The 27060-nt window shown below is 46.6% G+C and overlaps 1 protein-coding gene across 4 annotated transcripts in view; it reads left to right on the top strand.

The window, feature by feature from the left end:
• Positions 1–2622: 2622 nt before the first annotated feature.
• The window catches only part of KIF5C (kinesin family member 5C), a 90263-nt gene continuing 65825 nt past the window's right edge, over positions 2623–27060 (top strand). For all 4 annotated transcript variants that reach the window (XM_054380888.1, XM_054380885.1, XM_054380887.1 and 1 more), the window contains exon 1: positions 2623–2748. In XM_054380888.1, coding sequence (XP_054236863.1) covers positions 2623–2748 — 126 coding nt within the window. The remainder of the gene's footprint in view (positions 2749–27060) is intronic.

The raw sequence follows: 27060 nt of genomic DNA, 5'->3' as shown, positions 1-27060 counted from the left end.
ATGCTCAAAAGGTATTGTCTACAGGGCAGACAATGTGATATTGTATTTGTGACAAAACTGCTAAGAAAAGGTGGCTCTTGAGTGCCTTCTCACTGATTGCAGATTACACCTCCTCTAGCTGGGAAAGAGGTTTGCTGTCTTGCTCCAAGGACAGCTCTTGATAATGGAGAAAAATCAGGATTAATTCATCCAAGGGGTTGTCATTTATGACTAAGCCCCTACTTGTCATGACTAACGAATTTGCTATTCAGGGTAAAAGCTTGAAACAGAAGAGAATTAAAAGGGCCAGAAAATTGGTAACCCAGGGGAATCAATCCCATTACATAATAACCTCTTATCACATGCTGCACACTGCTAATGCTCCCCAATGGAACAGCTTTTAGGAAGGCCTTGAGGGCCTTTATAACCAGCCTGCTCCCATCCACACTGGGGAAGCAGAAGAAGCACCCCTGTGGCTGGAAGAATGGGAAGTCTCTGTACAAAGGCTGGTGAGCTGGCCTCTGTCATCTTAATTGTGTGACCAAGGCTAATTGAATGCATCTGGTCCTCTCTGCTCTTTGGAGAAAACCAGTTTCAGGAGTTGTTTGGAGCTGCTGAAAACTGCATCTTTCTAGAAGACAACAGTGGTGCATTCACAGAATCACAGAATGGTGGGGATTGGAAGGGACCTCTGAAGATCATCTTGAAAGTTGCTTGGCAGACTGGTCAACAGCTAACTGAATAAGAGCCAGTAGTGTGGCCAGGTGGCCAAGAGGGCCAACAGCATCCTGGCCTGGAGCAGCAATAGTGTGGTCAGCAGGACCAGGGCAGTGATTGTGCCCCTGTACCCAGCACTGGCGAGGCCACACCTCGAATACTGGGTTGTTTTGGGCCATTCACTACAAGAAGGACATTGAAAGGCTGCAGCATGTCCAGAAAAGGGCAATAAACCAGGTGAAGGGTCTGGAGAACAGGTCTGGTAAGGAGCAGCTGAAGGAACTGGGGTTGTTCAGCCTAGAGGAGGCTTGAAGGGAAACCTCATTGCTCTCCGCAGCTCCCTGAAAGGAGGTTGGAGCCAGGTGGGGGTTGGTCTCTTCTCCTTAGTATCAGATGATAGAATGAGAGGAAATGGCCTGGAATTGCACCAGGAGAGGTTTAGATTGGATATTAGGAAAAATTTCTTCACCAAATGGGTCATTGGGCACTGGAGCAAGCTGCCAGGGAGGTGGTGTATTCTCCACCCTTGGAAGTGTTTGAAAGACATTTGGATGAGGTGCTTAGGGACAGGGTCTAACAGCTGTGTACAGGGAGATGTTAGGTTCTGGTTGGACTCAACGATCTTGAGGTCTTTTCCAACAAGGCAATTCTATCATCTAGTCCAACTCTCCTGCTAGAGCAGGATCATCTAGAGTAAATCACCCAAGAACACATCCAGGTGAGCGATGAATGCCTCCAGAGATGGAGACTCCACAACCTCTCTGGGCAGCCTGGTCCAGTGCTCTGCCAGTCTCGAAGTGAAGAATTTTTTTCCCTTTAAGCAGTCTGGCTGCTTGCGAGTTGAAAATGATGGAGGATGAGGAGATTACATGTGGTATATTAGACCGTTCCAAATAACTTTAATGCAGTGAAATGAACTAGTCGTGGAATGGGGATGGGCAAGCTGCAGGTATCCTTAGCAGGTAAGGAAGAAGCACTGTCAAGGAGCGAAGGAGGAGGAGGCCATCACTCCGATGTGCTGGAACAGGCTCCAGACACTGTTTTCCCCAGATGCTGATTCACAGACTGCAGCGTGACAAACTTCTTCTAAATCTAACGAAGTCAAAACACCCCAGCTCTGCCTCACAGAAAACAAGGGTAAGGTAACCAAGTGTGCTGCCATCCCAGCAGCAAAAATCCTTTAACCTGGTTATAGATCTGCCTTCTTCCTCCAGCCCTTGCTTTACCTGAGAGTGCAGGAGCAGCAGCTGGAGGCCTGATACACAACCTTAAAAATGGAGCTGAGAAAAGCAGGTGGAAGCGAATTATCTGCGTTTTGGCTTGACAGTCCCGCCAGCAGCGAGTCTAAGCACAGTGCTCACCCGGGGGTGCAGGGCATCGTACCTCTAAATCACCACGGCAGAAGAGCTGCCCTGGGTGCTGAGGAAGAGCTGGAGGGGGGAGAGCCGCCTGCCCGCCCTTTTCTCTCTCTCTCTTTCTCTCTCTCTCTCTCTCTCTCCCCCGGTTCCGTTCCCCCGTGGCGGGGTGGTCGTCGCTCAGGGGGTGCCACTGGGCGCCGTTGGGGCCGTTAGAAGCCGTTAAGGGCCGTTGGCGCCGACACCTGCCGCGCGGACTACGCCTCCCAGCAGCCCCCGCGTCGGGGTGCGCTGAGGCGGTGAAGCCCCGAGGCCGTAAGGGGGCTCGGGCAGGCTCGGCTCAGCTCCGTTCCGCACCGCCCCTCTTCTCTTTCCTTCCCTCCTGCCCTGCGCAGCCGCGCCTCGTCGGGGCGGGGGGGCCAAGCCAGGGAAGCGCGGCGGTTGCCGGCTTTGAGGAGCGGCTCCTCGCCCCGCCCGGTCGGCGGCTGAAGGAGGGGGCGTCTGCGGCACCTGCCCGGTGGAGCGATTGCTCGCTCCCTGAGGCCGGCGCCCGCCCGCCCGAGCTGCCGAGATGGCGGATCCCGCCGAGTGCAGCATCAAAGTGATGTGCCGGTTCCGGCCCCTCAATGAGGCGGAGATCCTCCGGGGAGATAAATTCATCCCTAAATTCAAGGGCGAGGAGACCGTGGTCATCGGGGTGAGTCTGCCGCATCTTTCTCCCACTTGCGCGGGGCCGTGATGGGGCAAGCATCCCTCCCGCCGGGCAAGCATCCTCAGCCGGGGGGCGAACATTCCTCCCGTGGGACCAGCATCCCCTCTCAGGCCGAACATCGTTCCCCCGCTCCCTAGGTCGAGCATTCATCCCGCGGTCCCGCCGCATCCCCCCTCTCCGTGCCCATTGTTCCCGCTGCGGCGGAGCGAGGGAGGGGCGGCGGCGGGCGGCTCTTTCCGCGGTGCCCGCTCCCCTCCGGCAGGGCTTCCCCCGTTCCCACCTTGGGCAAGGGGTCAGGACTCCCCCTGGGGGGGTGTCCGGCCGGGCCCGGGGAGGGGCAGGGACGGGGGGCGGCCGGTGCTGCCGGCGCTGATGTCATGCCGGTGACTGGGCATGCTCGCCGGAGCTCCGCGGGGGCGGCCGGCCGCGCCTCCGCCGCGCCCCTGCGGCAGCCGCCGCGGAGAAAGTTTGTCCCGGTGCGCGGCGGGAGGGGGATGCGGTGGGAGCCTCTTTGCCGAGGCTCCGCGCACTGACGGTGCGCGACAAAACGAAGCTGGCCCCAAAATCCTGGGGTGCTCCTCGTTGTGGGGGGCAAAGCCGGTGCCTGGGCTGATGCTTGGCCCGCAGGGCTGCCGGCGGGTCCCTGCGGGTCACCCGGGGGGACTGCAGGAGCGTCGTTAGTTAAAATGGGCCACGCGAGGTGAAGTTTTTTCCTTCTCAATGGAATCAATTAGTTTAACATCAGGTCGCCTCCCGCTTGCAGAAGGAGCGTACCCAAGCTTTGTTTTGAGCTCCCCCCTCATTGTAGGGGGCGGGCTGGTCACAGCAGCCGAGGTTCACAATGGACAGAGCGTGGGTGTCCCCTCCGAGGTTCGGGAGGTGGCTCCTTGGCTGAGTGCTGAACATGGCGCAGCTCATCCCTCAGCCTCTCACGGGAGAGTGCCTTTGCTTTTCCTTAGCACAGCTGGAGCTTTCCATAGTGTAGGGATCTCTGTGGGGTTCAGGAGGCTGCTGGGGCCCGGTTTGGTTTGTATACTTGAACCCGAGTTATATTTTTGAATCATAGAATTGCAGGATACCAGGTTGGAAGGGACCTCAAGGCTCGTCTAGTCCAACCTTTCTTAGTAAAGCCCAACCTAGATAAGATGGCTCAGCACCCTGTCCCCTGAACAAGTGCCCTGAACCCCAGTTTTAGTTTGCACTCTGACCAACCCTTGTTTTTGTAACCTACTCTGGGTGACCCTGCTTTAGCAGGAGGGGTGGACTAGATGATCTCCAGAAGTTCTTTCTGATTTGGTGCTTTGTTTTATTTATTAATCAGCTGTGGTTAAGCTGATAATATGATACACACTGTACCATGATAAAGCCATCTGAAAACTAATTGTTAACACAAAGAATGAGCAATTACTTCTATAATTTATCAAGATTCTTATTAAAACCTTGAGGTTTTCATAAACTTTTTCTCATGAAAGTTTCAAAACAGTTATGGAAAAACAAGGAAAAAAATTTGAGTCTGACATTTTCTTACTTTGATTTCATGAATTGCTTTCTGTGTAGCTGAATTATTTGTTGGAAGGTTAAAGTTGTAACACCCACAACAATCTGTTACCAAAAGAGTGATCAAATTGGTTATCATTCTCAGTCAGCACTGGAAGACTCTTTGGTGAATAAATTCTTGGGCCAACTAATATTTGGGATGAGAGTGTAACTGTAGCACAGTCATTTGGGTGCTGAAGAAACAAATGTCAGCAAATTGCCCTCCCCCACTCCCCTTAAATAAATCAGCCCTCAGACACATTAAAAGTTGATTAAAATACTGTAAACCCCATAATAATCATGTCTTTTAAGAGAAGTAGAATTTAGAATCCTTTTTTTTCTCACCTAAATGAATGTGCAAGTGTATAATACACCTTGTCATAAAGTATCTGTTGTCTGGGAAAACAGAAACTATGATGCTTTGAAGAAAAGTGTTTTTATCTTGCAGTTGAAGATAATTCCTTTAGTAGAGGTTAAAAAGGAAAAAGACCAGCACCTGTCAGTTTCTTACCATGAAAGTTAAAAAAAAAATAGAAACAAGGAATATATGTGTTATATAAAGATGCATTTATTTATTTTAAAATAAACATTTATATGCATTTCTATATATTTCTATATATATTCAATTTGCCAGAATAATTTTGAATGGTTATTTGCCAGCTGAAATCTAATCAGAAGCTCAGACCTTGCCTCTCCTTTCACAGAGCAACGTGCAGGTCTTTTAAGTCATCTTAGCTAGTGCAATCATCCTCAAATATAGCTTCTTGTTTTGCTGGAGGAACGATCCTGCTGGGTTGCCGTGGGGATATTTGTAGTTTTCTGAGTGTAAATGAACAAGAAAATCTTCCCCCGGTCTTTGTCCTCTTTATTCTCTGCACTGGGCTCCCTGAGCTTTGGTGTAACTTGATCTACAGAGGATGTCACTGCAGTGTGTTAGTAGAAAGTGGTCCTGATTGCCGGTTTTTACCGGCTTAGGGTGGCTCCTTAGCTCCAACAAAAAATGCCTGAAGGGACAAGGAATCTCAGTTCTGGAGGAAGGCATTACCGGAGTAGACTTTCTTCTAAAAAAGCAGGATTTTAGTCTTCAAAGGCTCTTAGAAACATCATGTAAAGCAAAAAGCAGGACCAAGAATTTTTTTTACTTTAGTTTTACAACAGCTTTTGAAAAACACTGCAATGCAGCTTTTATTTTTATTCCAATCCAATATCAAATATTGGAAAGAAAAAGTTCTGCTAAAATTTAAAAGAACAAACCTACCAAAACCTCTCCAGGGAATTCTGTCATCATCTAAGAAAAAACGAAATATAAATGATTTCAAGGAAATATCTATTTTTTTTTTCCTGACTAGTAAGTCTGAGTAAATTTACTTTTCTTTCCCAGCAAACAATTGTGGGGAAAATGTCTTTCTTAGCTTCCCACTATCACCTCCCATTCTACATCCCTAGGACTCTGAGCAAATTTTCCAACCAAAATTAAAGATCTTGAGTCCATATTTGCTGAAAACAAACAGCAATAAAGGAAGCTTAACAAGTTAGGCTTGGGTTTCCCCAAGGTATCTTTCATGCCACGACTAAATATGTATCTCTAAGATGCCTGTGGTTGTGTAGCTCAGAGCTCCTTGTCAAGGAGGTCCTAGGGCAAGTCCTAACTGTTAGACCAGAGTTGGGATTTGACCCAGTGTCTTATATTCTGCTCTCTTCCATTCATCAAGCACGTTGCATGTACAAAGCAGCGAGGTATGGAGAATTCAAATAGCTTACCTTAATTTTTCCTTTGGTTAAAACAGTGGAAACCTACTATATTTTGAGGCTGCCTTCAAGTATAACATCTAAAAAGCCTTTTGGATGCATCTTTAAGCATGGCAGGAAACGGTGACAGTGGTAAATCCCTCACTTGCTTTTGCGGTTAGCTACCCAACAATCAACAGACTGCAGTTTCATTTTATCTTTCTGCTCCTCTGCAACCTCAAGGTGACTCTGCAATTGATTGTGTTGGCTGACATACCTAAAAATGTATTTTTCTAGCTGGCTTGCTTCTTATGGGCTTGTTGGATAGTGCAGAACTGTTTGCTGTAGTAAGCAACTGAGGCAAGTCTTCTGGCGTGTGGTTTCTCCATGTTTCTCCCTGTTCCTCTTGAGTGCTTTTATTCCTGAGCATCTGCAAAGGAAGGATGCAGAGAGGCTCAGCCTCTGGTGGGATGCTCCCTGTGAGGATATGCTTCTGAGTGCTTCCAGCCCTTTTCCCCTGTCCCTTGTTGTGAGACATTTAGTGGTGAAGGAGACAGTATTTTTACCTCCTTTTTATGTGCAGTCCATGGTGACTGCTTCCCTTCTAATGCAAAGCTGATCTGACACTGATTTTTCAGACAAATGTCTGCTGTTTGCAAAAGAGAATTTCTAAACCAAATCTTTTAGCCAGCTTGGAAACCTCATGTTAGCACTATCAGAAAGGGTATAAAAGACTCTTCATTCTGGTTGTCAGCTGCTTTTTGAGCTGCGGCGTGAGGGGATGTGTAAAGCCTGGCTTAGCAGGAGCTGCTGAGCACTGCAGTTCTCTGCTGCATGCCCGGTGGCAGGCAGGCAGCACAGAGCCTTCCTCAGCCCCTCACTGCCTGTGCTGGGGGCTTGGGGTAGCTCTGTGCCAGCACTCTGGGCAAACTGCCCATGGGAAAACCGGCAGAGAACTGCAGGGTACGTGGGAGGGTCTCTGAGGATTGGGCTTTACTCACAGTGGGGAAAAGTCTGTTCTTTCATCTGTGAAATGTTCCTCATAACTGTTGTGGCTAAAACCAAGCAAAATCATCACCTGATACTCAGCTACGATGCAGTGGTCATTGCTGGCTTGCAGTCATATGTTCCATGAAATAAAGGAAAACATGTTCCATGAAATAAAGCAAACCAAAAATGGATGGCTGATTCCTTTGCAGTAGGTGGGTGGAATCTGAGCAGGGCTGTGGTGGTTTTATTTTAATGCTTTCTGCTGTTAAGTACTGTTTTGGAATGTCTTATGGAGAGATTTTTCACTCCTTTCCATCCCTAGAATATTTGGCTGTGTTTTGGTTTGTGTGTCACTGAAGTCAACAGAATTTCTACTAATTAAAAGAAGGTATGGTCTTAAGTCCCTCCTGTACAGAAATGTCTGTATGCTGTTAAGAATTTGTCTCTCTGGTTAAGACAGCCCTAAATCCCTACACTGTGTTAGTAGATTAGCTAAAAAAACCCAAAACCTACATGAATCTGGGACATGGTTGAAGGGCTGTGGTTGTGTTAGGTCAATGGTTGGACTGGATGATCTTAGAGGTCTTTTCCAATCAAAGTGATTCTGTGATTTGTGCTGCATGGCTTTGTTGTTTGTTTGTTTGTTTTTCTGAGGTGTGGTATGTTGTCCCTCTAACAAAAGCCAAGCCTCCATCTCTACTTGAATATGCACAACAGTACTGCTTAGAGAGGGTTTGTTCATATCTTCTGTATAAAAAGCACATGCTGGTTTGAGTAGGATGTGAAGTGAGATGGTGCTTCTGCCTTGATGGGAAACATGGCTGTGGATATGCAGCATGCCATTTTTCTAGCAGAACACTTAAGCTGGGAAGCTAAGGCTTGCTTTGTCTCCCAGCTCCTTTGGTGTGTTTTTCTGCCTCTCTCATCTCTTCTTTTCTGGTGAAGACTGAGCAAATTTTTTGTGAAAGCTTTCGCAAATGACTATTGTGAGATACAAGTAACCTGGCTTAGCTCAGTGTGATTTTTACATGGAGGTGATGGCACCTGAAGACACCAAGAGCTGACAAATAGTTTTGTGGGAGCCTTTTCTTTCAAAACCTTTGCTAATCCTCCTACCCTCAAAGATTTTCCTGCTTGCAGACGACTCTAACCTGCTGCATTTTCCTGTTTAGTGGATGAGATGAGCCACAGTGTGCCATGCTCATCCCCCTGTGGCTTTGGGATATGCTGATCTCAGGTCAGACTATTTCCAGAGCAGCAGCAGCAGCACAAGACTGACAGATCTGGCACTTGCTTTTTTTTTTTTTTTTTTAGGTGATTTTTCTCAGCTTAAGCCAGGGAGTGCCTTGGAAGAAGCAGAAGCCTGTAGATCACAGCATGTTGCTGGGTTTTTCTTTGAAACAGCAAATCCAAGATGATTCCACTGGGTCTGGGTAGCTTTTCTCTGCACTACAGATGAAATGATTTAGTTTATTGGAGAACTGGTGTGGCTGCCATCCAGGGGTCTGCTTGGTTGCTTGGTGTCTAAAGAATGGTGGTGTCCTAAGGCATACTGCTGTGCTTCATGTTTGTTTTCAGGAGCCTGTGTAGAAGGCTAAAATAATGGGACTGAGGAGGTGACCAGCACAGTAGTTTTTTGGTTCTGTTTTTTATAGTGTCTTGGCTAAAGACAGAAACTGTCCTGGATCCAGTTCTTGGGAAATACAATACATTTCTGTCCTGACACAGTGATACTCCCATAAAGCCCTGAAGCAAATATGAAGTACAGTATTACTCCCATAATGTAAGTCAATAGAAGAAAAATCAGTCTTGGTAAGGGTTTGCATAAATGTCTCTGAGCTTCTCCAAATCCCAAACATTCTCCTTCTCTGTCACTTGCCTTTGCATCTGCCCAGTCCTGTAACCTGCACTGGGTCAGTGTGGGATATGGAAACAGCTTCTCCAAGGAAAAAGCAGGGGTTGGTGTGGGGAATTGGCTCAACAGTTTTGAACCCTGGAGCATCCACCTGGGCATGATGTGCTGGTGTTTGGAGAGCAACGAGTGGCCTGTACAGGCCATACCCTCATGGCTGCCTGAGCCCCTGGGTTGATGATCCTCAGAGGGCTTCCCTCAGGCTGCACCACAGCTATCAGCATGAGTGGCAGCCAATTTTGTTCCTGGGACACTGTTGGCACCCAACCAGTTTTCCAAGATGCTCCTGAGACAGAAATAGTTCTCTTCCAGTTGAGATTCGAAGCAAAATCCTTGACTTGTTAAATTCTGCTTGACAGCTTGCTAGGTTGGAGGGAGCCTAGTCACTTCTGCAGGGACAGTGTGGCTTGGGGTGCTCCTGCTAGCTTCTTTTCCTAATCCTCTGCTGTTTCTCTCCTGGAAGAGAGGGAGGGAAAATTATTCATCACGGATCAATATGTGCTGCTTGGCTGAAGCTGTACTTATATGTGATTTTCTGTTTTCTGAAAATGTAGTGACAAATCAGGTGTGAAAAGAGCTTCTGCTTATTGGTGGTGGTGCTAGAAAGATGATTTACTCAAAGTACAAAGCTTATTATTTTTTCAGCAAAGCAATTTCCTGTTTGTGTATTTCAAGGGCCATTGAAGGATTTTTTATCTTTTTCTAATCCCACTTGGATATTTTCCTCTAAAAATACCTTTGTTTCCCATACCTATTCTGACAAAAACTGTGGATCCATAAAGTCATAGAATGGTTTGGCTTGGAAGGGACCTTGAAGACAATCTAATTCCAATCCCCCTGTCATGGGCAGGGGCATCTTCCACTAGAGCAGGTTGCTCAAGATCCCATCCAACCTGCCCTTGAACACTTCCAGTTTTAGAGCCTCCACAGCTGCTCTGGACAACCTTTTCCAGTGCCTCACAACCCTCACAGGGAAGAAATTCTTTCCTATTGTCTAATCTAAATCCAGCTTCTTCAAGTTTGAAGTCATTGCCACTCATCCTGTCACTCCATGCCTAGAAAAAGTCCTTCTTCAGCTTTCCTGGAGGCCGCTTCAATTACCGGAAGGCTGCACTAAGGTCTCCCTGGAGCCTTCTCTTCTCCAGAATGAGCAGCTCCAGCTCTCTCAGCCTGTCCTCATCCTTGTGGCCTCCTCTGGACCTGCTCTAAAAATTCCACGTTATTCTTGTGTTGGGGCCTCCAGAGCTTGGACACAGTACTGTAGGTGGGCTCTCACCAGAGCGGAGTAGAGGGAAAGAATTCCCTCTGCCTGCTGGCCATGCTTCTTGTGATGCAGCCCAGGATTCCTACTTAAAACTTTGAAACTTAAAATACAGATTATATATTTCATCAAGATAGACTATCAAACAACTGAAAAATGTAGCCTCAAGCCTCTCTTGATGTTGTCTTTTGCCCTCTGGCAGCTCTTGCAGGATGCTTTTGGTTTAGACCAGAAGCTGTAGGCCCTTAGCGTCCACACTCAAGCAGCTCCTTCCAGCTTGTTGCTGTCTTTGTTTCCTTCCCCTGAGACGCAGTGTTTAGTCACTGCTGTTTGGATTCAGTTCTCCAAATGGCTTTTCAGTCTGGTGCAGTTAAATTTATTGGCATTTGGGGAAGTCTAGGAGTAGGTGGGGTTTTTCTGCATCATTGGAGATGATTTCTCCTGAAGCTTCCTGCCCTAAATGAAGGCTTAGCGTGCAGTGAGGGAGAGATGTGTGCTTACATCTCCATGAACTGTCCCAGGGCTTCAAACTGCCAGAAGAATAAAAGCTGTTAGAAAAGACAAAATGAAGGATGAGGTGCCACTTAGAAGTCTTTAATATTAAATATGCTTTGCTCTGTAGTTGCTTTTTGAGGATTGGGATGAGGATGCTTCCACAAAAACAGGTACCTTAATTTAGTTTGACTGTTTTTAACTAGACTGCTGACAGCCTTGTTATTATCTTTGGTCTCCTTCCCGTTATCATTCAAATAACTCACATTAGGATCTATTTTCTTCCATTTATTTGTTTGCCATGTGTCTCCAGGCACCGACTCACAGTTCTAACTCTGTAAGCAGCGTATCAGAGCAAGCTGCAGAGCTGTAACACCTGCAGATTTCACAACTGTGTTTTCTTAAAGGTGGGATTTTTTCCTTCCACTAAGGACAGTGAAATCTCTTACATCATCAGTAGCTGTCAATTGTGTTGTTGGAGGTTTCAGTGTGCATAAGCTGAGCCCTTCTGTTCAGTAATGCCAAAAGCACGGGGAAAAGGGGAGTTGTGGACACGTGTTGGAAGTGGGCAGTGGCACAGAGGAAACAGCAGAATGGGATGATCTCTGCTTTGAAAAGCACACAGCATTGTTTGGGTTGGAAAAGCCATCTAAGATCATCAAGTCCAACCATCAACCCAACACCACCTGGCCACTAAACCTTGTGCCATGTCCAGATCATGCTGTTTCCACCTATTACCTTCCCCAGCTTGGGATGGTTCTGGTTGCTGATGCATTTCTTGTTAAATTCTGGCTGGTTTTGTTGAACACCAAAGTGCACCTGAAATTTGGCATGAATGTTTTGATTAAAAATATCTCTTCTACATGAAATTTATTTGGGGTTTGTTTTCTCTTAACATAGACAACAGCCCTCTGCACAGGATGTTTGTGTCTGGTTTTGTTGGATCCCTTTGAGCTTGGCATGTTGTGTCTTAATGCAGCCCAACAAGACCAAACTCAATCATCTACCAACTACTTTCAGACCTTTTACTGTCCCTTTTTTATTAGCTTTTGTGGTGCTGCAGCCTTTGAAAACTCAGAGGACACGCCAAGGTGAGACTCATTCTGAAAGGATATTTACTAAGTTACTGGCATGACTGAAAAAATCCCCCAGTATCTGTGTAGGCATGAGCCTTGTTTCAGGGTCAGCTCTCAGTTCTGTTGTTGAGAGCCAGGATGCTGCAGGATGAGGCAGCTCTGCATTGGCAGTGGGCTGAAAAGTGAAGGGGCAATGATTGGATCCAAGTCACCTGAGACAGCAGCCTGCGTGTGCAGTACAGGGCAGTCTGTGCTTTGGCTGATGCTGCAGTGCAGAGTAGAAAAGTGATTTAGAGTTGCTTGGTAATTTTTGGACTCTTTTGTCTTGTCTGTGGTGTTGCCAGTGTTTGGGTTTTTTCCAGTTCCACTGGAAGGTGGGCACTGGGTAATGCTGCTTATCCATGTCATGGCTTTGTGAACTGGGAAAACACCTTTATTCAGCTTCACTGGGTTTTGGAGTGTGAACACATTGCATGCTTAAAAAAACCCCAAACCCACATGACAGCAAAATATCCTTTACCTCAAAATATCCAAAATGGGATCCTTGGGAATGTTAAAGATGTGGAATTGCAGGTATTTCTGATGGATTCCTCTCTTTATTCATCTACTGGAAAGAGCCAAGGCATTGCTGTATACTTATGACCATTTTGGATCTTTACTTTCTATGGCCTGTCCTGGAAATAGATGTTGTTCTTAATCAGATTCCTGTTAGAATATTGATAATTGGTCCCATGGCAGCTTCAGAAAATGCATATCTTCAAATTATGAGATGGAGTCTATTTGAAACCAGGAATGTTGGAATTTTTTCCCCATGAGAAATGAGTATTCTGAGATAAGGACTTAAATATTTAATAGTAGTCCTCTTAGATGTCTTTGCTAAAAGTGGTTCATTTTTTTTCAGTGCTCTACTCTCTGCTAAAAGAAATCTTACTCACTACCTACTTCCAATGATGGATAGGAGATGTCCTTGGCTGCTTTAAGGGACTTCTCTGGGTCATGGAGCAGTAGGATTCTTGAGAAACTGTGGTTGTTTTGAAGCTGTTGTTAAACATTTTTGTTGCTTGAAGAGGATGTGGTACTGAAAACCACATTTTCTTGTATGTCAAATGGTCCAAGGGCTTTCAATAACTTGTTCTGGACTCCTGACCAAAGTACGCCTGAACTTTTGTAGATATTGTTGCTGCAACATGGTCTTTTCTGTTTAACTGTCCTTGTGACAGCCTGTGAGATAAAGATGACCTCTTCTTCTGAGGGGTGAAAACTGACTTGTAAAGTCACATTGGGAATCTACAGGGAAGCTGAATCTCTGATACACCAGCACCATTCTGACTGCTAAATTATTCTTTCACTTAGCAAAGGATGTGCAGGAGACCGTTATCTGAATTGGGGTAACTGGGTTAGGGAATATTTTTAGCAAAGCTGTTAAGAGAAGTTGGATTTTTCTACAGTTGTAATCTCTTTTCTTGGCTCTGCAGTTCCCCTGAATTGCTTGGATTTCTGTATTTAGGCCAAACAGCGAGATGTGAATAATGCTGCAACTTCTCAGAGAGCTTTGAGATGTTATATTGTTCACTTAGGAGATTCTTGGAACAGATTATTGCTGAGGAAAGTCATCTGGCTTTTTTTTTTTTTCTAATACATTGCTGTGTACTACAAATAGCTGAGCAGCTGTCCTTGGAGACACTGGACCCTAGTGAGGGGAGCACAGAATGCACAGTTGGAGGATGTATAGATCTATGTGTCTATCTATACCTATAGTGGACTAGATCATAACCCAGTGATGTTCCAACAAAAAATGATTGTGTTTAATTTTAAGTGGTTCCTAGTGACAGGAGAAGAGGCAACAGGCAGAAATTTGAACATAGGAAGTTCCATCTAAACATAATTCTTAGGTTCATAGAATGGTTTGGGTTGGAAGGGACCTTAAAGATCAAATAGTTCCACCCCACAAGCCATGGGCAGGGACACCTTCCACTAGACCAGGAAGCCCAAGGCCTCATCCAACCTGGCCTTGAACACCTCTAAGTAGGGGGCATCCACAGCCTCACTGGGCAACCTGCTCCAGTGTCTCACCACCCTCACTGGAAAGAATTTCTTCCCAATCTCCAGTCTAAATCTCCTCTCTTCCAGCTTAAAGCCATTGTCCCTCTTCCTATCACTGCAAGCCCTTGTAAGAAGTCCCTCCCCAGCCATCCTGTAGCCCCTTTCAGATACTGGAAGGCTGCTCTAAGGTCTCCCTGGAGCCTTCTCTTCTCCAGGCTGAACAGCCCCAGCTCTCTCAGCCTGTGCCTATAGGGGAAGTTCTCCAGCCCTCTGATCATCTTTGTGGCCTCCTCTGGATCCGCTCCATCAGCTCAAGGAGGTGACAATACTTTAATTGTCTAATTTGTAGAAAAGCAGTATTTTAAAACTGGTTTTAAACTCCTGGCATTTTGTTATTTAGAGAATACTGTGATTTTCTTGTACCAAAATTAAAAATGCCATAGCCAGAAAATAATGTAGTAAACCCCATACCCAGGCAGCTTCCTACAGCAGCAATGGAGAAGGAATAAGACAAGGCCACTCCCTGGGTGGGGTGTCTGTGGGACAGCATCTTTGCTGATCATCAGTATTGATAATTACAGAATCCCAGCATGATGGGGGTTGGAAGAGACCTTTGGAGATCCCCCAGTCCAACCCCCCTGCAAAAGCAGGGTTTCCCATGGCAGGTTGCCCAGCATCACAATGAGCTGGGTTTGGAATCTCTTCAGAAAAGGAGACTCCACAACCTCTCTGGGTAACCTGCTCCAGGACTCCAGCACCTTCATGTTCAGATGGAACTTTCTGGGTTCCAGTTTGTGCCTGTTGTCCCTTGTCCTGTCACCACTGACATTAGTCTGGCCCCATCCTCTTGCCCACCCTTTAGCTCTTGCTGAGCATTGATCAGACCCCCTCTGGGGCTGCTCTTCTCCAGGCTCAACAGCCTCAGGTCCCTCAGCCTTTCAATAGTTCAACAAAAAGCAAAAAACTAGGTTGATATTTCAAAAGATGAACTGAAGCAGTGTTTATGAAGTAAAAATCCCAAGCAAGATGCCGACATTCAGCTTCACCTCCAGAAGTGTAACATGAGCCAGCTCTGGTTCAAGACATAACTACATCTTCATTCTGCCCTGGCAGTGTTGTGTTAATCTCCACTTTGTTAAACATATCACTTACAGATTTATGGGGCAACTGGGTGGCTCAGGAGATTAGTAACAGGATACTGAGCCCTGTCAGTTGTAGATTCAAATCCACCTCAGGTCAGGGGAGGTCAAAATGAAATGTGAGGGCATCACTGGTCTGTAGAGCAGCTTTCTTTTCAGCATGCTCTACAAAACCAACAATTGGAGGGCATCATACAACAATCTACACCACTGGGCATGGAGAGTCCTGTCAGGCTGGATATATACTAGGAAAAAGAAAGGAAGGAGAGGCTTGCACCCCACTGCCTGCATTGTGCCCTATTTGTTCTGCAGAGAAAGCATCTCACAAGCAGAACCTGTCACATTAGCAGCTGGGCTATACACTCAGTCTCCTAGGGGTTAATCCAGAGCCATTAATTTATTGTGTGAGAGCATCCTGAGAGAGGTTGTTCCTGGAGGGTCCTGCTGATCACAGCAGCAGTGAGCCCAGACCCCAGCAGCAAGCCTGGGAACATCTCTGCTCCCTAGATAGACTCCCAAGATGGCACCTGCATGGCAGCACACCATGGTGAGAACATGGTTCCACGCTGGGGACACACCAAACATGCACCACACTCCACTCCTCCCATTGTCACCAACAGTAACACTAGCACACGTAGATATGGGGGGGTTGGTGTCTTCTCCCAAGTAACAAGTATTAAGACAAGAAGAAATGGCCTCCAGGTGTACCAGGGGAGGTTTAGGTTGAACAGTTTCTTCACTTAAAGTGTTGTGAGGCACTAAACCAGGCTGCCCAGGGCAGTGGTGGAGTCCCTGTCCCTGGAGGTGTTGTAAAGCCATGGAGATGTGGTGCTGAGGGACGTGGTTTAGTGGTGACTTGGCAGTGCTGGGCTAGGAGTTGAACTTTAAAGTCATCAAGTTCTGTTCCAACCAAAACAATTAGATGATTCTATGACTGTTGTCCTCTGCCCTCAAGAACTGAAAGATCTCGAGTGTTCAAAACCCCAGACTAGTAGTGTTCAAGACAGCTGAGAGAGGAAGATACCAGCATCCATGGTCTGTAGGAGGAACTGCACTCCCAGAGATCAGGAAATAACCTTGGTATCTTGCTGGTTGAGTGTGCTCCTGACTGACTGAGAGACCAGCAACAACAACTTGGTTTGTAAATGAGGAAGAAAATCTGAGATACTGAATGCCAGTAGCTGTGGGAGCTTGAATATCATAGAATCGTAGAATCAAGAAGGCTGGAAGAGACCTCAAAGATCATCGAGTCCAAGCTGTCACCCTACACCTCATGCCTATCTAAACCATGGCACCAAGTGCCACGTCCAATCCCCTCTTGAACACCTCCAGGGATGGTGACTCCACCACCTCCCTGGGCAGCACATTCCAATGGCCAACCTCTCTCTCTGTGAAGAACTTTCTCCTCACCTCCAGCCTAAACCTGCCCTGGCACAGCTTGAGACTGTGTCCTCTTGTTCTGGTGCTGGTTGCCTGGGAGAAGAGACCAAACCCCTCCTGGCCACAACCTCCCTTCAGGTAGTTGTAGACAGCAATGAGGTCTCCCCTGAACCTCCTCTTCTCCAGGCTAAACACCCCCAGCTCCCTCAGCCTCTCCTCATAGGGCTTGTGCTCAAGGCCTCTCCCCAGCCTCGTTGCCCTTCTCTGGACATGCTCCAGCAATTCAACATCTTTCCTAAACTGAGGGGCCCAGAACTGGACACAGTACTCAAGGTGTGGCCTAACCACTGCTGTGTACAGGGGTACAATGACCTGATGTAGTAGGATTTTAAATCTTATCTCTGTTCTGCCCCAGCCTCCTTTAATGCCATTAAAACCACAGGCACTGAAAACACATCAGAGAATTGAGGAAGGAGAACGACAGCACCACTGCCTCTGTTCTTCCTTCCAGCTTTTCCATTGAAAAGTGGTACTCCCAAGAAGAACCAAAAGGGCACCAAACAGGGCAATGCTATTTCTGGTTTTATTGAGAGAGGTACTTGATGCACAGCTGCCCTGGCATCACCTTCAATTCGTAGCCTACACCTGTGTTGTATATTGGAAATACTCAGCTCTGCAGAAACAGCTGCAGTGTGAGCATGGAAGAGCCTTCACAGGAGCACAGATGTCAAGGCAGGCAGAGCAATTACCCTGTCACCAAGTAATGCAGACAAGTTGCTCCTGGCAACAAACCTCTTCAAACATGCCTGGAGAGTGGTGTTCACAGAGCAGAGACCCCATGCAGGAGTGCAGCCATTTTGCTCAGCAGCTGCCATTTCTCTCTTCTGGGGCTGTGGACTCTGCAGCATCTGGAGCAGGCCCATTCCTGCGTGAAATGCATGTCTGAAAGCTTATGGAAGAAGGACTCTGTGCTTGGTTAACAGTTGAACTTGAGGATCTTAAAGGTCTTTTCAAGTCTAAGCAATTCTAGTATTCTAAAAGGTCTTAATGATTGTTTGCACCTTCCTTATCCTCTATTTTTTGCTAGTTCACAGTCCCTTGTCATGCAGGTTTTGTTTGTTTCTGCTGGAGAGAACAGGCAGGATCTGAATGTCTCCAGAGATGAAGAGTCCACCGCCTCTCTGGCAGCCTATTCCAGTGCTGTGTTACCCTTAAATTGAAGAAGTTTCTCCTTATGTTTAGATGGGACTTCTTATGTTCCAGTTTGTGCCTGTTAGCCCTTGTCCTGTCACTGGGCACCACTGAAGACAGACTGGCTCCATCGTCCTGACACCCACCCATCAGCATCGATGAACCCTCTCCTCAGTGTTCTTTTCCAGACTAAAAAGCTCCAGTTCTCTGTGTCTTTCCTCATCACAGAGATGTTCCAATCTCCTCAGCATCTTTGTAGGTTTGTCTGAATCCAAAGCAGGCCAAATGCAAGCTCTGCTAAGGTGAACAGGTTAGGGGTTGCATCAAGTCAGAAGAGCAGTGTGCTCAGTTCAGGTGCTGTATTCACATGGTGCTGCTGCTCTGAACTAGCACAAGGGCACACCATAAAAATGAAGAATCCCAGAAGTCCCATATTAAGTGACATCCTACTGACCACTTCTGATGACAGTGAATTTAAAAATAAAATGTCAGTTAGCCCCCAGGGCACTAGTTCAGCCTGCTTCTAGAAAAGAACCACATCCATGAGTCTCTCTGCTACCTCTGCACAGAGCTGGCCTTCAAAAAGCACTGCAGGCAGCCCTGGGAGCTGGTTGCCCCACAACAGCTCCAATTCTACTGGAGAGTAGGACAGCCTGGAAAGCTGCTGAGGGCTCAGCTTCTCACTCATCTGACTGAGGCAGCCAGCTTTGCACTTGCTTCCCTTGCATTTGTAGCCATCTCAAGCAACAGCCCTTCAAACAGCTTGTTTAGGGGATGGAGGTGCCAGTGACAGGGCTCTGGGCAACCTGATCTAGTTGAGGATGGCTCTGCTTACTGCAGGGGGGATTGGACTAGATGAACTTGGAGATCCCTTCCAACCCAGAGCATTCAATGACTCATCTCAGTGTTTTTTTTCTCCCCAGAGGGGTGCGGTTCTGTTGGTAGATTGGGTGTCTCCAAGCCAGGGACTGACACCAGCTCTGGCACTGGCTCACACAACACACCAGGCATGAAACCAGGTTAGGTGCTTCAGCTCTTTGCAGCAGAGTCCTACCTTGCTTTTGCACAGAAAGAGGGAAAGCAACTCTTGCACAGAGCTTCACAGCTCAATGATCACATATGGCAAGATTAAAATAAATTGTTTATGCTGGCAACAGTTTTGTTTGAAGTTTAAGGGTAAGGTTATCCTCTAATACTCAGAAAATCCGGGCTGCACAGAAAGCAAGCAGTGCACAGAATAAATCCTCTATTATCAATCTAAGCAAACATTTTCCTCAAGTCTAAAGGAACAGGCAGTTCTATAGAGCAAGATTAACTTTGCTTTAGGATTTGTCTGTATCACTGAGCTGTTTTGCTTTGAAGTTAAACTGTAAAAGATACCATAAAGTGAAATATAATCAAGCCAATGTGTTTATCAAGTGACAGCAGAGTTTGCCACTGGGTATTTAGGCTTGACCCAGAAAGTGGTAAGAAAATAAAAAAAGTTTTGAGTGGGGGAAAAATAAACCAAAATGTGATGTGGAAAAGGAGAGGAGAAAAAGAAAATGCAGTATAAAAGGGAAAAATAAAGGAAATAAAATGCAATATAAAAGAGGAAAGGATTAAAAAAAGGGAATATAAAAGAGGAGAGAAGTAAATGATGGCTGTGACATGGAGGTAACAGTTCAAGACTAACCAGTCAGTCTCCAGTAGTGGCATTTTTGTGTGAGTTTTGTGGTGACAACAATCAGTGTCAGGCTGTTAAAGAGGATCAGACTGCTGCAGCTGGGGAAGGCTGAGCTGTATGGATGCAGACAACTGTTCAGTGCAACTGGAACAGCTACCAAGAGCATCAGCAGTAAGGCCCAGGAGGAACGTGGCTTCCCAGGGTCAGAGGAGTCACTGTGTTTAGAAGGACAGGCAGCACTGATCAAACCATCAGCACATTCTGCCAGGCACACACTGAACAAGGTGAGGAGCATGCCTTTGCTGTGCCTGCTCCAGCTGAATCACACAGTCACAGAATGACAGGGGTTGGAAGGGACCTCTGGAGATCATCCAATCAAACCTCCCTGCCAGAGAAGGTTTACATAGAGCTGGTTGTACAGGATGGCATCCTGACAGAAATGGAGACTCCACCACCTCTCTGGGCAGCCTGTTCCAGTGCTCCACCACCCTCAAAGAAGCTCCTCCTCAAGTTTAGATGAAAGTTCCTGTTCAGGTTTGTGCCCATTACCTCTTGTCCCGTCAGTGGGCACGACTGGCCCCATCCTCCTGACACCAACCCTTTAAGTACTTATGAGATCCCCCCTCAGTCTTCTCCAGACTGAAAAGCCCCAAGTCCCTCAGCCTTTTTTCATGAGAGAGGTTCCAGCCCTCTAATGATCTTTATAGCCCTTTGCTGTATGCTCTCAAGCAGTTCCCTGTCCTTCTTGAACTGGGGAGCCCAGAACTGGACACAGTATTCCAGATGTGGCCTCACCAAGGCAGAGATGGGGGGCCTGAAAAGGTCTGTTACATTAGTTAAATAAGTTAAAATTAAACCAGTAGTTGTATGTTATACATAATACAGTGGTGCAAGCTCCCTGAAAGCTGGAGAAATGGTGCTGGGGATGATGTTCTCCTGTTTCCCTTAAGACTATTAGAGTAGCCTCTGTCTGATTACTTGCTTGGATGGTTTTGTACCTATGACAAAGCAGAAAGATCTGCTGAGCTTCAAACTTAGTTTTCTGAGAAAAGATGGAAGAAACAATTTTGCCAGAGGAACTCAAGTGTGAAAAGGTTATTTTAATTTTTTTTACCATGAGGTGAAAGACCCAGGAAAAGGGGAGTGATGCCCATTTTCAAGCTAGCGCTGTATGAACAAAATCCTTTATTTTTTTTTTCCACAATCATGAGCAGAGCTTCACCTTCTTAGAGATTCAGTTTAACTGCAGGAGGCTGCCACTGCTCTCCAGACACTCAGTGTTGTGCTGTTGCATAAGCAGTTAAGTAATCAAGACCCAAATCTGCAAGCTGCCACGTGGTGTGCAGGGCACTGGTAGGCTGGAAGGATGGTGCTAATCCTGGTGGCATTAAGCTTCACCATGGAAGGAGTAGCAAAGGATGCACAGATCAAGTGGTGCTGGTAACAGAGCAGCCACACCACATGCGTGGTGCCCACGGAGAGATGAGGATGGAGAGGAGCTGGAGGAGCCTGTGTCCTGGGGCCTTTCCACCTCCCTGTCCCATTCCTGAGCCATGCAGCGTTGGGAAGTCCTGGAAGAGGAGGAGGAGCACGTCTGTTGCTCTCAAGTAAGAAGTCCTGTTTTCCATGGTGCTGCTGGGTGCTCCCAGCTGGCTGCAGCCTCCAGCAGTGATGGAGCTCCTGAGCCCTGGGTGCTGCTGCTCCAGCTCTTTTCTCCTGCCTTTCTCCTAGATTCAAAGAGTCTGTCAGCCTGCAGCTTACCATCTGATGGCCAGGCTGGGGGCTGGCAGACAGTCTGCACTGCTTTTTATTTTTGTGAGTAGCATTTATATAGATAACATTCCATGTGACAGGCAGAAGTGCCAGCATAGGGGGAGAGCTTTTGTGATGGCTGGAGACACTGGGTTTATCGCCTTCTCTGGACAGTGGTGGCTGACTTGTAGCACTACAAGTAAACAGTGATAGCAAGCTGTGACTCTTGAGTGTTGCTGTGTCAGAGGTATTAAAAAAATGTTGCTACAGGGTATAATTTAATAGTTGAGGTCTTCTTGGGAGATCTTTGTACCTAAAATACATATAAGGTTTCTTAAAGAGTCTTTTCCAGGTGGTGCCTTTAGGTGGAAGAAAAGCTTTCAAAGGTTTGGTTTTCTAAATAGCAAATCTATAGCAAACCAAAAGAATGTGTTTTTAAAACAGGGTTTGTTGCAAAAGGAGTTAAAGGTTCTCTCTGCTGGGAGTGAAAGCTAAAAGTGGCTCACTGGCCACAAGCCAAGTTGTGTCAGCTCCTCAGAAATATTCAGAAGGCAGCTCGATAATTAAGCTCACTGTGCAAAGGTAATGTTGTATTGACTCAGATTGCTCTGCAGTGCCTGGTCAGAGCTGACTGCCTGTTTCCATTGATTTTACAGCTGAGTTTTAGGAGGTTTACCAAGTTTTACAAATGTCTTTTGGACAATGTAGTGTATTCAGGTTATCCTGAATAATTTCCCTTCATTATTTTTATCCCAAGTATTCTAAATTCTCATCCATTAGGTGACTTGATGCTTGCCACAATGTTTTTAAACACAGAAACTTGATAGCATGGCAGCAGCAGTTCCTTAGTCAGTATGATTCAATGAAGGGAAAATGTAACTACATTTTACTGTTTTGCTAAGATGCTTTTATCTTCTCCCTTTGTCTTTAATCATATTTTTAGCTCTCACTAGAAGTAGATGGATTCAGGAGAACGGGATAAATCCTGTTTATTATTTCTTGTGCTTCATCAGCAAAATAATAATAAACTTGTAGCTGCAGAATAATATAACTTGTGAGGGAAAGAAGCCTTTCTTTTCAATAAGTTCTGTGTAATCCTAGGGGGAATTTGCAGGGCCAGCTATTCATCCCACTTGAGAACAGAGCAAGTTTGATGCAGTGTTCAGCAAATGTGGCCTCTGCATTTCCAAAGGCTTGAATTCCTACTCCTGTAGGCTAGAGGAGAGAAATAGGGTTTGTGCCACCTTCTAAGGGAGCAACTTGGTGTTGTGCAAGGGTTGAAAAATCTAATTGCTGCTGGTAATAGCTTGCTTCCTGCTCTTGGAAAAATTCTGTCTTCCAGGCCTGCAATTATAGATCTTTTATTTAGAAAACCCCTCCTACAAGAACACTTATGGTAGTGCAAACTAGCTGGGAAATAATTCCCCATTAATTAAGCTCCTGTGGATCACAAGCTTCTAGTACCTGTATCCTCATCCCTTGTGTGTGCTGCCTCAGTAAACCTCATTGACTGCAGCAGAGACAGAGTTTGAGCAGAGTCATGGTTTGCCAAACAATTCCTTTGATCAACTGGGCTGTGTGGCTTGGCACTGTTGGCTTTCTGCCGGGATCAAAAGCTTTACCCAGCTATCTATCAGCTGTTGATTGTGTGGCTGATGCACTCCATTTACAGGGGGAAGGGAAGTGCCTCTGTGTGACCAGGTTCTGGGGAAAAGGACATTCCTGCTTTCTGAGGGGACAGAAGACTGAGATTACTGAGAGGGACACTGTGGGCATGATCTATCTGCCTGTTCAGCTGAGTGTCCTAACTATGGCTCTTAAGAGAAGAGCTGAATGACAGTCACAGAATGCATCCTGTTGGAAGGGACCCTCAAAGATCTTGTCCAGTCCCCCCCTGCAGTGAACAGGGACATCTCCAACTAGAGCAGGTTGCTCAGGGCCTCATCAAATTTGACCTTGAATGTCCTCACAGATGGGGCCTCAACCACATCCCTGGGCAACCTGTGTTTCACCATGCCCTCAGTGAAGAACTTCCTCCTAATGTCCAACCTAAATCTACTCTGCTCCGGTTTCAAACCATTGCCCCTTGTCCTATTGCTGTAAGCCCTTCTAAATAGTCCCTCCCCAGCCTTCCTGTAGGTCCCCTTCAGATATTGAATCTAGCAGCCTGGCCAAGGTGAGGCTGAGCCCTTTTCCAGACCTCCTCACACAGCTGGCAGCATGAACACGTGGACGTGGACCTTGTTGACCTGTGGTCCCACTTTGTTGCTGGTGCTTAAACCCCTGTACACTATGTACACACTGAATGAACTCCATCAACCAGAAAGTGGCCAAGAAGACCACCAGCACCCTGGCTTGGATCAGCACTAGTGTGGCTAGCAGGAGCAGGGAAGGGATCGTGCCCCTTTACTCAGCACTGGTGAGGCCACTGAGTTTGGTTTTGGGCCCCTCACTCCAAGGACACTGAGGGGCTGGAGTGGTTCTAGAGAAGGGCAATGAATCTGGTGAAGGGTCTGGAGAACAGAGCTGGTGAGGAGTGGGTAAGGGAACTGGGGGTGTTCAGCCTGAAGAAGATGAGGCTGAGGTGAGGTCTTCTGGCTCTCTACAACTCCCTGACAAGAGGTTGCAGCCAGGTGGGGAGCAGTCTTTTCTTCCAGGTAGAGGAGAAAGGGTCAGATAAGTTGGCTTAAAGCTGCATCTGCCCTGGGATAAATCTGGATGAGATCTCTAATGGTAGGGAGTTTCAGGCTATAATTCCTCATCTGACTCAAATTTATCTCCTCATAACCCTCAAAAATCAAAAGAAGCCCATCATTTTGTGTGCTCGCTTCCTTTGTGCTTCCCCATGGGTTTTATAAATCACTTTTGGGATAGACCTTGGACTGTGAATTCTGCTTCTGAGCTCAGCGGCCTGAAAGTCAGGTGTGGTCTTGTTTTAGCATCAAAACCTCCAGACACACTGCTGGAGTCGACCCTGAATGTCTGTCTGAAGATCACAGGGAATTAATAATGAAATTGCATTAAGGCTCCTAATTCTTAGCATGCAGCTCAGAGCACTTCTCATTTCCTGTCTGGGTGGAATGGAGGAGAGTTGTGATTTCTTTTTGAAACAAGAAATGTATTTGGTTATTTTTAATTGAAACTGGAATAGCATCTAGTGACAGTGCTGCTGCTTGTGAACTGATGGCTTTGGTAGCATACACATTTGTGGTTAAGATCCTTTTTGTGCTTGTGAAATCCTCAAGGTTGGTTTGTTTTTTTTTTTTTTTTATCTCTTCTCTCTCTCTTGCTTCCCAGACACCGATTGGGGTCCATGCCCACATGCCACGGCTAAGCTTTTAGGCTCCATAGGAAACTCCAAACATAAAGCTGGTAAAATAATAATAATAATAATAATTGTCAATGCATATGACCAGCATTCCTCCTGCTCTGGAAGTGCAGGGCAGAATCTATCTTGCTGTCAATACAACTTGAGCAGCAATTGTGTGGGTGGATCGGAGCACTTAGCCTCGCCATTATGCAGCAGTGGCAGAAGTTAATGGAACAGATTGTGTCAGGGGCACTGTTGGAAGTAATGGCATAGGAAAGATGATGTGATTTATGGATGAGAGATAATACCCTGCCTGGAATGAGAAAGGTGGAAATGTATGGAGGAGGTGCACAGATAAAACAGCATTGACTCAGAAAATAGTGCTTTGTTACTGGCTGCTTATTGCTTTCTTCAATAAGCTCTAATAAGGCTGAAATCCTCCTTTTAGTGTTTAATTCAAGTTGAGTTACATTTGGAAAAAAAAATATAAAAGCAGTTATCCCTCCACTACAGAAAGGCATTGAGGTGCTGGAGCAGGTCCAGAGAAGGGCAACAAAGCTGGTGAAGGGTTTGGAGAACAGAGCTGGTGAGGAGCAGCTGAGGGAGCTGGGGGTGTTCAGCCTGGAGAAGAGGAGGCTGAGGGGAGACCTCATTGCTCTCTACAGCTCCCTGAAAGGAGGTTGGAATGAGGTGGGAGTTGGTCTCTTCTCCCTAGTATCAGGTGACAGAAGAGGAAATGGCCTGAAATTGTTCCAGGGGATGTTTAAGTTGGATATGAGGAACAATTTCTTTGCTGCAAGAGTGGTCAGGCATTGGAACAGGCTGCCCAGGGAGGTGGCGGAGTCCCCATCCCTGGAGGTGTTCAAGAAACCTGTGGCCATGGCACTTGGGGGCATGGTTTAATGGCCATGGTGGTGTTAGGTCTATGGTTGGACTTGATCTTGGAGGTCTTTTCCAACCAAAGCAATTCTCTGATTCTATGGTTGTGTCACTTCTGAAGGTGACAGTAGGAGGAAAAGTACTGCTTGGGAAGGATGCTCGAAACATGACGATGTCCATGCTTGCTCATCCTCCCTCTCTGTTTTGGAATAAAATCTTTGGACCTGCTGGCATATTGCCTTTGTGAGATGGATGTATGGCTTTTGTTAACCTGGGGGAAAGTCTGCCAGAAATGAAGAGCTTGTAAGAAAAACACTCTCCCAGACCAAACAAAACAAAACAAAACAACAACAACAACAACAAAAAAAAAAAAAAACCACACAAAAACCTCTGGTCTTTTCCAGTTCCTGTAAGCTGAGGGTGAGCTCCTGTGCAACACGTTGCAGAGTGGGTCTGTGAGCTGCCTGGCTGGAACATGTTGAGGGTGAGGGACAACCCCATGGGAGAAGCAGTGAAGGTCCCAGCCTGCCACCAGGCTTGATGCTGTGTGGAGATGGTGAGGAGAAAGGCTCTGTGGAGAGGTGGTGGGACAGAAGAGTCAGAATTCTGAATGGGAGGAGCTGAGGCTGAGGTGTCTAACATTTCTCTAATATTCAAATACCCAAGCAGAAACTTCTGAAAAAGGAAATGTGAGGAGGATGAGGAGCCCAAGGAGTAGGGAGTGCAGCTAGCTGGTGGAGTGGGTGGAAAGAAGAGGCTTGAGCAGGATTGAGAGGTGTTCAAGCAGGGATTGGACGTGGCACTTGGTGCCATGGTTTAGTAGTCATGGGGTCTTGGGTGACAGGTTGGACTTCAGTGATCCTTGAGGTCTTTTCCAACCTTATTGATTCTGTGAGAGTATTTAGGGCAGAGGAGAAGTGGTTGTAGAGCAAAAGTATAAACTGTCCAGCAGGACAGACAGTGTCTGTGCCCACTCCTACTGTATTTTGTGGAAAGGAGTGTGAACCTTGACTTGTCTTTGTCTAAGATCAATGTAGAGATGAAGCACAGAAAACCTCCCCAGTCCCCCCAGTGCTGCTCAGATAATGGAGCTCTCATTTTGTGTGGTTGGTGACAAATGCTTTGTGATCCTGCACATTCATTTTTTTCTTCAGATACCAGTGATAGCTGGGGCTGTCTTTTTAGCTTCCCAGAACAAAAATCCTGAGGAAGAAACTTGCCCTCTGTAGCAGGTTTGTGAATTGCTGCTTTACATGTGGAGCTTTTCAGTTTGGCAGATGAGTTGCAGCCAGCGCTTCTTTCAGCTGCCTGCAGCACAGTTATGATGGGATTTGTGTTTTGGGGGCTTTCTGACATTCTAGCTGTTGAGAGCTTAGTGGAAGAGCTGGATTGCTTGCACCAGAGCAATATATGCCTGGAGTGCTGTGTTCACTGTGGTAGGATGATGTACTGGCATCACTCACTGCTCTTACATTGCTTAGCTAATAAGCCTCAACTCAGGCATGAAGGAAAGAAATGGGATAAGTGGATGGCTGAGGATGTTTGCTGGTCTCTTGGATTAGGGCTTATGGTGTAGTGCTTGGACTAAGCAAAATGGGGGTAGGTGGGTAAAAAGTCCATTTGAGAAGTTGTTCCAAACAGTTATAGCATGGCTGGGCAGCCCTGCTCACCCTGGGAGTGAAGGGCTTTGTCTGCCTGAGAGCCATACAACGTGCACTGCCTGTGGAAAGCTGTGGAGAGATGGAGTTTGGGGTAGGTGCCAGCTGGGTGCTCCCAGCAGTCCCACCACACTGAGAGGGAGACCTCATTGCTCTCTACAACTCCCTGAAAGGAGGTTGGAGTGAGGTGGGGGTTGGTCTCCTCTCCCTCATATCAGGTGATAGAACAAAAGGAAATGGCTTGAAATTGTGCCAGGTGAAGTTCAGTTTGCATATTAGGAACA

Source organism: Indicator indicator, chromosome 5 (assembly GCF_027791375.1).
Source record: "Indicator indicator isolate 239-I01 chromosome 5, UM_Iind_1.1, whole genome shotgun sequence".
NCBI classification, from domain to species: domain Eukaryota; kingdom Metazoa; phylum Chordata; class Aves; order Piciformes; family Indicatoridae; genus Indicator; species Indicator indicator.
The sequence above is the reverse complement of the archived record's forward strand: the minus strand, read 5'-3'. Positions and strand labels throughout refer to the sequence as shown.